The 11,960-nt window shown below is 41.3% G+C and overlaps 1 protein-coding gene and 1 pseudogene across 1 annotated transcript in view; one reads left to right on the forward strand and one right to left on the reverse strand.

The window, feature by feature from the left end:
- The first annotated feature begins 5,934 nt into the window (after window positions 1-5,934).
- LOC110287515 lies at window positions 5,935-6,256 on the forward strand (annotated as a pseudogene).
- A 2,832-nt stretch (window positions 6,257-9,088) lies between these two features.
- Lamp2 (lysosomal associated membrane protein 2) overlaps window positions 9,089-11,960 on the reverse strand; it is a 51,124-nt gene continuing 48,252 nt past the window's right edge. Inside the window, exon 9 of the mRNA XM_029472999.1 lies at window positions 9,089-11,704. Within this exon, the coding sequence (XP_029328859.1) occupies window positions 11,562-11,704 (143 nt within the window). The 3' untranslated portion in view covers window positions 9,089-11,561. The remainder of the gene's footprint in view (window positions 11,705-11,960) is intronic.

Genomic DNA, 11,960 nt, shown 5'->3' on the forward strand with positions numbered 1-11,960 from the left:
AGTCCCTGGGAGCTCTGGGGGTACTAGTCGGTTCATATTGTTGTTCTTCCTATGGGGCTGCAAATTCCTTCAGCTCCTTGGGTCCTTTCTCTAGTTCCTTCATTAGGGACCCTGTACTCAGTCCAATGGCTGTGAGCATCCACCTCTGTATTTGTCAGGCACTGGCAGAGCCTCTCAGGAAACAGCTATATCAGGCTCCTGTCAGCAAAATCTTGTTGGCATCCACGTCTGGGTTTGGTGACTGTATATGGGATGGATCCCCAGGTGGGGTAGTCTCTGGATGGTCCAAATGTGGACTTTTAAATGATTATTTTATTTTATATATGTGTGTGCTGTACATGCCATATGTGCATGTCTGTATAGGTATATGTACCAGCAGAGACTAGAAAAGGACCTCAGGTGTATTCTCTTGAGACACAGTCTACCCTGAAGTCTACCATTTCAACAGCCCACTGTCTGAGCAGCAAGCCCCTGGACTCCATCTGTCTCTCCCCAGCACTGGAGTAAAAGGCATACATGATGGCCTGGACTTTGCATGGGTTCTGGGCACTCAAATCCAGGTGTTCTTCCTTTCATAGTAAGCCTCTTACCCACTGAGCCATCTCCTCGGCCCAGATTTTTAAAAAAAACTGACACATAACTATATTTAATGGGGTATACTGTGATGTTTTAATATATTTCACTATACATATGTAGTGATAAGTTCAGGACATCTGATATATATTTCTCTGTGATATGAGCATTCAAAATTCTCCCTATTTGCTTTTTTATGTTCAGAATGATATTTTCCAACTACAGTTATCCTCCTTTGTTACTGAACATCAGACAGTATTCGTCCTATCCAACTTTGTCTCTGTGCTCTGAAAACATTCTCTGTCCATTCTCCTTTCCTCACACCCTTCCAGGACTCTAGGAGGCACGACTTGATTCCCCGCTTTCTTTTCTTTTCACATTATATATTTTATTAAATATTTTCTTTATTTACATTTCAAATGCTATCCTGAAAGCCCCCTATACCCTCCCCCTGTCCTGTTCCCCAATCCATCCACTCCCACTTCCTGACCCTGGCATTCCCCTGAACTGGGGCATATGATCTTCCCAAGACCAAGGGCCTCTCCTTCCATTGATGTCCAACTAGGGCATCCTCTGCTACATATGCAACGAGAGACATGAACTCTGGGGGTACTGGTTAGTTCATATTGTTGTTCCACCTATAGGGTTGCAGACCCCTTCAGATCCTTGGGTACTTTCTCTAGCTCCTCCATTAGGGGCCCTGTGTTCCACCCAATAGCTGACTGTGAGCATCCACTTCTGTGTTTGCCAGGCACTGGCATAGCCTCACAAGAGACAGCTATATCAGGGTCCTGTCAGTAAAATCTGGCTGGCATATGCAAAAGTGTCTGGGTTTGGTGGTTGTATATGGATTCCCCACTTTCTATTTGAAGGTAGACAGCATGTTCAGAATTCCATTTGCTTTCTTTTAAATGCTGTATCATATAGTATGATGTTTATGTCAGTACAGGTTTTTGAACCTTGGCATTTAAACTATGTATTATGTAGCTATGTATCCCTGTACAATTTATTTAACCTAAGTTAGGTTTGCCCATCTCTAAAATAGCAATACATTCTATGGTGTAGCGTTTTAAAGTTTTAAAAAGATTGAAGAGAATGCCACCAAATATAGTAAGCAATAAGTGTTTGCTTAATGATATCAAGCTGAATCTTTTCCTTATTACAGATGTTGTGATCAAAAGAAGAGGGAATAGAGAGGGAATGGAACTAAGATAAGACTCAGATGAACAGAAAAAGTATACTCCAACCACGTTGAAAAACAAGACTGAATTGTGAAGTTATGCAGTGAGTTGCAGAATCCACTTGAAAGATGCACACATGAGACTCAAAGGAATAAATAATTTGAGTTTAAAGCTTCAGCTAAGAGAATACTTAGGTGATGAATAGCAAAAAGCCACAGCAAGATACTACTTCACTTCCACCAAAAGGGTAAAACCTAACAACTGCTGGCAAAGGTTTAAAAACTGTTGCTGTGGATATATTTCTGGAAAACAGCATGAAGATTCATTACAACTAGAAACAGAACAATCACAAAATATAGCAGTCCCACCCCTGGGTTCAAATCCAGAGGAAATGAGATCAGTATGATTCTATGCTTAGTAGAGGGGTTAGTCTCAGGACTATTCACCAGAGCCCAGATATGGAAGTGCCCTATGTGTCCATTGGCAGATGAAGGTATGAAGAAAATGTGCAGATACACAGTAGAACATTATTCAGTCTCAAAGGAATGCAGTTTGGGACTGGAGAGATGGCTCAGTAATTAAGAGACTGGCTATACTTTTCCAGAGGCCCCAGATTAAATTCCCATTGCCCACATAGCAGCTCACTTGCATATGTAACTCCAGTTCCAGGGTATCTGACACCCTCTTCTAACATCCACAGACAGCTCACTCACATGGTGCACAGACATGCTTGACAGGTGAAACACCCATATGCATACATTTTTTTAAAAATGGAAAGAGGAAAAAAATGCAGTTCAGTCATTGCAGCAATGTGGACAGAATTGGAAGTTATGTTACATGAAATGTATCTGGCATAGAAAAACAATGCCATATGTTCTCATTGATATGAGCAACCTTAAAAGGTTGTTCCCAAGCCGGGCGTGGTGGCACACGCCTTTAATCCTAGCACTTGGGAGACAGAGGCAGGTGGATTTCTGAGTTCGAGGCCAGCCTGGTCTACAGAATGAGTTCCAGGACAGCCAGAGCTACACAGAGAAACCCTGTCTCGAAAAAAAAAAAAAAAAAAAAAAAAGAAAGAAAGAAAGTTGTTCCCATAGAAAGTGGGGAATCAAGTCGTGCCTCCTAGAGTCCTGGAAGGGTGTGAGGAAAGGAGAATGGACAGAGAATGTTTTCAGAGCACAGAGACAAAGTTGGATAGGACGAATACTGTCTGATGTTTAGTAGCAAAGGACGATAACTGTAGTTGGAAAATACCATTCTGAACATAAAAAAAGCAAGTAGGGAGAATTTTGAATGTTCATATCACAGAGAAAAATATATCAGATGACTAACAGTGAGGACATAGAACCTGAAGAGGCCACCTCCTAGAGCCAGGCAGGACCTTCAGTGGAGGGGTTAAGGATACCAACCCACCCATAAAACTTTGACCTGAAAATTTTTCCTCTATACAAGAAATGCAGGGATGGGGATGGAGCAGAGACTGAAAGAAAGGTCAACTTTAAAGCCCATCCCATGGGCAAGTACCAATCCCTGACACTATTATTGATACTCTGCTATGCTTGCAGACAGAAGTCTAGCATAACTGTCCTCTGAGAGGCTCTACCCAGCAGCTGACTGAAACAGATGGAGATACCCAGAGCCAGACATAGCATGGAGGTCGTGGACACTTACGGAAGAGTTGGGGGAAGGATTGAAGGAGCTGAAGGGGAAGGGAACCCCACAGGGAGACCAATAGAGTCAACTAACCTGGACCCATGGGAGCTCTTAGAGACTAAACCACTAACCAAAGAACATACACAGGCTGGACCGAGGCCTCCCAGAACATTATGTAGGAGATGTGCAGCTCAAATCTCTATGGCTGCCTTCTCTGGCCTCAGTGGGAGAAGATGCTCCTAATCTGGCAGAGACTTGATGTGCCAGCATTGGGGGAAAAACACAGGAGGGAACCCACTCTCTCAGAGAAGAAGGGGAGAGAGTATGGGGGAAGGGACTCTGGGAAGGAGAGACAGGAGAGGAAGCAGCATTTGGGGTGTTAATTAATTAATTAATTACATAGGAACTTCCAGAAGTCACAGATGCAGGCTACGTTTTGGAATTAGAAGTGACACAAGAAGTACTGTTGTTCCTTTAGCCATCTGTGACATTAAAACTACAGTGAGATTAAATCTCACCCCAGACTATCAACAAGAAAACGGATAATTACAAATGCTGATGAGGAAAGAGAAAGCCTTCACACTGCTGTTAGGGATATAAACTGGTGTATCCAGTACACAAATCAAGTGTGAAGGGCCCAATTGTAAAAATGCAACTACCATATCATCTAGCCATAACACTAACTATACAAATTGGTCCTACCTACAAGATGTACTTGGGTAAAGGTAGAGCAGACATTGTGGGAATGGCCAATCAATGGCTGGTCCAGCTTGAGACCCATGCCATAAGACCACCCCTGACACTGCCTGGAAGGCCAGGATGCAGAAGATGGATAGCTCAGAGACCTAGAATAGAAAATTATTCCTAATATTCTGCTATACTCATAGATTGGTGCCTTGCCCAGTTGTTACCAGAGACCGTTCCCCCAGCAATTGATGAAAACAGATACAGACACCCACAGATATAAACATTAGGCAGAGCTCAGGAAATCCTGTAGAAGAGGGGAAAGGAATGTAGGAACCATAAAGTTTGAGGACATTGCAAGAAAACCCACAGACTCAACTAACCTGGACTCACGGGGGCTTACAAAGACTGACCAGGAAGCCTGCATGGGTCTGATCTAGGCCTTCTGCACATATGTTACAGGTGTGTAGCTTGGTCTTCTTGTAAGATTCCTAACACAGGAGCAAGAGCTATCTCTGACTCTTATGCCTGCTTTAGGAACCTTTCCTCCTACTAGGCTGCCTCATCCAGCCTCAACAGGAGAGGAGGTGCCTAGTCTTACTATAACTTGATATGCCATGGTTGGCTGATAGCATGGGAAGCCTATTCTTCTCTGAAGAGAACTGGAGGAGTGGGTGAGGGGGACAAAGGAGAGAAGGGGGGATACTGGGAAGAGAGGAGGAAGGGAGGGGAAACTGCAGTCAGAATAGAGAGGGAAAGAGGGAGAATATAATTATATTTATATTTATGTAATGGACTATAAACCCTACCACAGAGACCACACACCCATGTATATTGCTGTACTCTTCATAATAGCTAAGAAATAGAATCAGATCAATGGATAAAGAAAAAGTGTTCAATATATACAATGGATTTTTTGTTGCCTTTTTTTAAAAAAAATGAAATTATGGGGCTGGAGAGAAGCCCAACCATTAAGAGTACCTGCTACTCTTCCAGAGAACCTGAGCTCACAACCACCTGTAACTTCAGCTCCTGGGGATCTAACACCCTCTTCGGACCTCCACAGACACCTGCACTCACCTTCACACACACAACACATAAGGGTACACAAATACATTCAAGTAAAAGTAAATCTGTACAAAAAGAAATAAAATTTACAGAAAAATCGTTAGAACTAGAAATCATGTTAAGTGGCATAGCAGAAAATTATCACACACATTTACAAAACATTTTCTCTCCTGTGGATCCCAGTAAAAATACACATTTTAACTTTATACATTTATGTCTTTGTGGATGTGGTTACTGGTCATGACACTAGAAAGGGTACCATGACATGAGAGTGGATCCCCTGGGCCTGGAGTTACAGATGGTTGTAAGCTGCCCTGATGCTAGGAATCTAACCTCGGTCCACAAAGCAGGGGGAATGAAAAGTCATAGGAATGTTGTTCTCTCTCTCTCTCTCTCTCTCTCTCTCTCTCTCTCTCTCTCTCTCTCTCGTGTGTGTGTGTGCACCAACATGAACACACACACGTGAACATTGTATGCATTACTAGTGCATGTCCATGTGTGTATACAAAGATCAGACAACACTGGGTGTCCTGGTCTGTCATTTTCTGCCTTATTTGCTTGAAACAGGGTTTCTTTTTTTTTCATATATTTTTATCGTGTTCCCACTCCCCAAACTCAACTCTCCAATCCCTCAATCAAAACAAATAAAAAAAAACAGTAAGATTTTTAAAAATCAAAACAAAATAACATATACAAACCAAAACAAAACCAACAGAAAAACCATAGAGGGACATTCAACCGGTGGTTCGGGGAGACATACCTTCCACCTTAGACCATGGCCAAGTTCATCAGTAACTTCACGGAGAAAGCACCGTCGATGGTGGCCACTGCCATGACTTACTCGAAGCCTCGAGTGGCCACATTTTGGCACTACGGCAAGGTTGAGCTGGTTCCCCCAACCCCTGGTGAAATTCCTACAGCTATTCAGAGTGTGAAAAAAAAATCAAAGTGCTAAAACTGGTAGCTTCAAACACCTTACAGTTAAGGAAGCTGTGCTGAATGGTTTGGTGGCCACTGAGGTGTGGATGTGGTTTTATATCGGAGAGATCATAGGCAAACGTGGCATTGTTGGCTATGATGTTTGAAGACCAGTCTTTAACTTCTGATTTGAGTTCTTACTTGAATGTTCTTGGACCATGTGTGACGGGACTGCTGTCTGAATAAAATACTAGGTGTTGAAAAAAAAAAAAAAAACACATCGTTTTTTACTGGCCTGAAGTTTGCCATTCCTGGCCCACTGGCTGGCAAGGAAGCTCCTACTCCCAAATGTAGGGCAGTTTTGAAAGAGTTTCAAGAGATGCTTACCTTCATGTTTAAACTTCTGGCCATAATCTGTAGCATATCTTGTCTAGTACATCCCTGTACTCCTTTGTAACCATATTGACCCCCCCCCAAAGCCTCTCAAGGGTGCTTTCCTCTCTAGGTCCTTGTACTTTCTCTGCATTGTATCTGAAAATCTTGTTCCATAGCTCCCTTCATAGCTCACACTCCCACCCCAGTCAAGTCTCTTTGAACTGTCATCTTGTCAATAAAGCATTACCTGTCCAGCCAGTTTAAAATGGCACTTCAGAGCTGAAGAGATGGCTCAGTGGGTAAGAGCACTTGCTGTGTAAGCTGAAGGATCTGCATTTGAAGCCCTAGCTGGGTATGGCCATGCATACTCATAACCACAGCACTGCCCTAGATTTGGGAGTAGGAGCTGTGTATCAGAGCTCAAACTGCCAAGCGTCCTAGCTACAGTGCACTTAAATCCAAGGGATGACTCTGGGATAGGAGTGACATTAAGGAAAGCGAGGACAGAGAGAATTCCATTTAGTTTCTTAAACACACTAATGCACAGTCAAAATGATTCATGATGCAGAAGAATCTGAGGGCAGAATGATAATGATACGTGATCAGAATAAATGGATGAGGCTAGCTTGGGGAAAAAAAAAAAGATCCTCAGAGCTTAGCATTAGTAATAAGGCACACTGCAAACTGGCACTGAGCTTTCAAAAGGCACGTTGCCACAGAACTCATCTACCCTTCCAAACTCAAGAATAATGGAGTGTATTGGATTGATTAAAGGCAAGCTGGTAGAGCACGAGTCAGATTTCTGTGACTAATACAAGGCAAATGCTCTATAAGCCTAAAGCATCTTAGAGCAGGATGTATAATGCTAAACGGTATGGTCTGTGGAGGCAGACGAACCTGAACTCAGCCACTTGGCCACTAACTTCAATGCTTCAGTGACCTCACTTCTGTGAACTGGGGATGATAATTTGCAACCTCAGAATTACTGTTCTGAATGACACAATGTGGGTCAGGAGCTTAGCACTGGAGCAGCTCACTGAAACTAGAGTTGCTATCAGGTGGCGGTGGTGCCCACCTTTAATCTCAGCACTGGGTGGGGGTGGGAGGTGGGGCAGAAGAATCTGTGAAAGTTTGAGGCCATCCAGAGCTACATAGTGAGACTTTGTATTGAGAAAAGAAACTAGAGTTGCTTTCCTGGTTAAGAAAAGAAAAATGTGTTGGGGTGAGGGTGGGGGAAAGGGCAGTTGATTTCCCTGCCACCATTCCCATTTGGTCAGTTGTAACACAGACCTTCAATTCCAGCAGAGTCAGATGGATCTCTGTGAGGTTAATGCCAGAGCAAGTTCCAGGACAGTCAGTGTTACACAGAGAAACTATTTCAAGGAAAAACAAAAACACTGTGTACCAAAACTTGTTGTTCATTATGCACACCTCTTGAAACAAAGTGATCCAAATTTACAGTGCCTTAAAAATACATAAACAATAAAAGTAATGGAAAAGAGGAAATATTTTCTCCGAGTTCTAAAGGCAGTAGTGCTCTCAGGGATTATATACACTGAACTTAAAGGGTGATCCTTCAAATTGACTTACATCCATAGGAACCCTTACAGACAATATACAAGGAGTATTCTTGCTAGCTGCACTTGTTAAGTATTGAATTGTGAATACATTCAGTAAAGGAGATGAAACAAGAAATATTCTGTTGAGACTCCCCTTCCCTAACCAGTCCAACAAATCCTGTGTAGAGCCACTTTTCCAACTAAAGTTGTATGTGGTAGTGCTGCCTATAACATCAGTACCCAGGAGTTAGAAGCAGGAGGCTCAGGAGTTCAAAGCCCCAGCCTGGGTTATATGTCTCAGAAAAAAAACAGTGGATGGGGATAAAACATGGATCAGTCACAAAATGAAATGCTAACATTTAAGAACAACTGAGAGACAATACTAAATTCCTTCTCCCAATACCCAAATTAATATAAACAGTAAGAAATACATGTATGATCTAATGTAGTCATCCAAGTGAGAAGACAGAGGGCTTTTGTAAGGAATTTAAGGGACGTTTCAGCTCCTCTCCAACCCCAGTTGGAAAGCATCTATTCATCAGAATGAACTTTAGTGATGAGTACAGGTCATTGGTATCCACAAACATGTATTAAGTTCTTCCAATTGTTGATGTATACATTTTGTTCTGGATATTTTCTTGGTATTTTCATGAATATGTAGGCCCTCATATTTGAATTGTCTATTTTTTTTAACAAATCGGGTTTTCATTCTTTTTCTTAAGATTTTTTTTATTTTATATATGTGAGTACACTGTAGCTGTCTTCAGACACACCAGAAGAGGGCATCGGATCCCGTTACAGATGGTTGTGAGCCACCATGTGGTTGCTGGGAATTGAACTCAGGTCCTCTGAAAGAGCAGACAGTGCTCTTAACCACTGAGCCATCTTTCCATCCCCATGAATTGTCTATTTTAAAGGTTCTAGTAGTTACCTTATAATGGGACTTGAGTCAAATTGCAAACCTTTAAGATCATGATTTGTGCTGGCATGTCAAAAGAAAAGGACTTAAAGCTAAAAGCTATAAATCAATCTAAGCTCTTAAGGCTGTGTACACAGAATAAAAATGAGGTTAACCATGGTGGCATGGGATGTATCACCTTTATTAGCGCTAATGTATCAATCTAAAATCACACATATGAGATCAAACAAGGATACCACAGTATACTTTATTTTCCCTGGATCCATTAGTTCTTTAAATGGGACAATCCAAGACTTGAAAGAACAGCAAGCATCAGTTCTCCCAAAGAGGATTAGGTAGAAAATGATTCACCATTCACAAGTTCAAAGTCTTAGTCTGATCCACTGTTATATTGGTATAACAAGAACTCACAAAGAAAAGCTAATTGAACACTCAACTCAGTTCACAGACTTTGAACTTCACTGGAATTGAAGCAACTTTTTTAACCTCCTATGATTTTGTATTTCAATGCTCAGAGAATAGAAGACACATCTGTTAATTGCCTAAGATAAAGCCAAAATACCTAATGAAGAATTAGTTACATTAGTTTCCTGCTCAAAGAGTAGAGAGGTTTTGGATATACCCATATTTTTGGGATCTCTCTGAATATTCAAGTCATATACTTAGCAAGCCAAAAAGTCCATTTAATTAATTAGGCTTCAAGATAATATCCAAAATATATATTGAAAGGAAGTCACTGTTCTTTACAGTACTGGCATTTTGGCTAAATGACTTTTGCTAAATAACAAATAAGTAGAAGCCGTTGGAGGACGTTTTGTTAAAAGCCGTTCTGTATCTATTAGAGCAAATGGAGGAGCACTTGCCTCTGCTAAAGGAGTTACCCAGAATTCTACACAGTTGGGTGTCTCTGCTTTTGAGATAGACAGAGATAAGATAGCAGGCGAGCATCTTGGCAAACCTGCTTTCTTTTTAACAGGATTTCAGAACTGCAATTAATGGTAAAATACCCTGGCATCAGCTCATGGCAGCAGCACAGTGGTGAGCAGCTGCAGTATGCTCAGAGGTAGATTGGGATTTGATCCTGGGATCTGCTATCAGACTAACATCACTTAGCCCAGTGGTCCTCAACCTTCCTAATGCTGCAACCCTTTCTGTTGACCCCCCAATCCCAAAGCATTTTTGTTGCCACTTCATAACTAATTTTGCTACTGTTACAGATTGTAATGTAAATATTTTTGGAGACAGGGGTTTGTTAATGGGGTCAAAATCCAGAGGTTGAAAACCACTGACTTGGACTTAAGATTAATATTTTAGGCTTAACTAAAATCTCTGACGTGAAAACAGATCTTTGGACTCTTCAGTTCTTAGTAGAGAGAAAATAGCTAGAGAAAATTCAACATCTGCCTCGTGCTAGTATCAGGTGTGCAAAGCATTAAACATCCAAAGTACCTTGGTGGCTAAAGAATCCAACAAACACAAGGAGACGTAGTGTCTAGGACCTTCCTCCAGAAACCACAGGCACTCATGGCCCCGACAGGGATACAAGACTCTATCAAGATCAATACATTTGTAAGATCATCCCAGGTGAGCTTTGGTTAGGCAGCCACCTGACAGACGACATGTCAGCGTCCACTAGATTCCACAGTTAGCACTTGGTACCGGGAGAGGAAAGGTCAATGCATTGAACTCACTGAGGCACAAAAGTATACAGAAGGATTTTTCTTTTTGTTAGTGCAGGATAAGTTAACTTTCTGAACAAGTTAAAGCTGGGAAACAATTCTAAATTATACCCTTAAAAAAACATAGCCCATTCTAAATCAACACCTTAAAAAAACACGAACAGTATTGCTTCATCTTGCAGTAGAAATATCAGGTTTAATATAATGAATACATCCCAAACTGCCAAAGCCAAAAAAATAAACAAACAATTCCTTCTTAAAATATAGTAGCTCTGAAAGTAATGGAGAAATAGGCAGCTTTTACTGTTGAGTGTAGTCTGTTTTAGATGCTACTTTTAAGTTGTGAGGCTGGAACCCAGAACTTCACATATGCATGCAGTATCACTGGGTTACATCCCAGACCTCTTTTTATTGTTGGTTGTGAGCGTAGCCTTCAATGACTGAGCCATCTCTCCAGCCCCGAGACCCCTTTTTAAAGTAACAGAATTACACAGATTTAAACAATTCTCCTTAGAAGGTGCAGAAAGTCATTCCTTTTATGAGCTAAATTTTATGTTTGTCTTCAAAGAAGATGAACTATAATGTTTCAAAACTTATTTCGGGAAGCAAGTGACATTCTCTTTCAGTTCTGATTTTGCAAATAACATCAAAGTAGCAAAATACAACTAACTGCAACATATAAAATTATACTTCGGTAGAAATGCTTCCAAAATTGGATCCAGATGCTTAAAATTATTTACTTTAAAAAGACAGTCTAAGTTGTAAGTTTTCTTTAAATTACATCTTAATGAACAGAGAAGAAAATGACAGAAATAAAGGCTGGTCCTAATCCATTTTTAAAGTTCTACTCATGCCCAAGCCAGCTTGCAACTCACTGAAGTCAGTCTGTGAATCCGATTTATCGCACAGCGATTCCTGGCTTTTGGCCAATGGAAGCACTAGACTGGTTTGATTAGACAGACTGATACCCAGTACGACTTTTCCGTCTTCCAATCATGTAAGATATAAACACAGCAATTATAAGGAAGCCCAAGGCCACACCCACTGCAACAGGAATAAGAAAGTTGAGGTCAGAGTCAGCAGCACATTCCTCAGCTGTTAGAAAAGAACAGACAGACAGCAGAGAAAGCAAATTAGTAAAGAATACAATGAGAGGAAGAAGCAAACACGAAGCACTGACAGCGGAGACACATGCTATCATTTTCTTTGGAGTATTACTTTCTCAACATCCACCCGAACATTTCACAGCAAGACCATTCACAGTCAGCTATTGGATGTATCACAGGGCTCCCAATGGAGAAGCTAGAGAAAGTACCCAAGGAGCTAAAGGGATCTGCAACCCTATTGTTGG

This window comes from Mus caroli, chromosome X, assembly GCF_900094665.2.
Source record: "Mus caroli chromosome X, CAROLI_EIJ_v1.1, whole genome shotgun sequence".
NCBI lineage: Eukaryota > Metazoa > Chordata > Mammalia > Rodentia > Muridae > Mus > Mus caroli.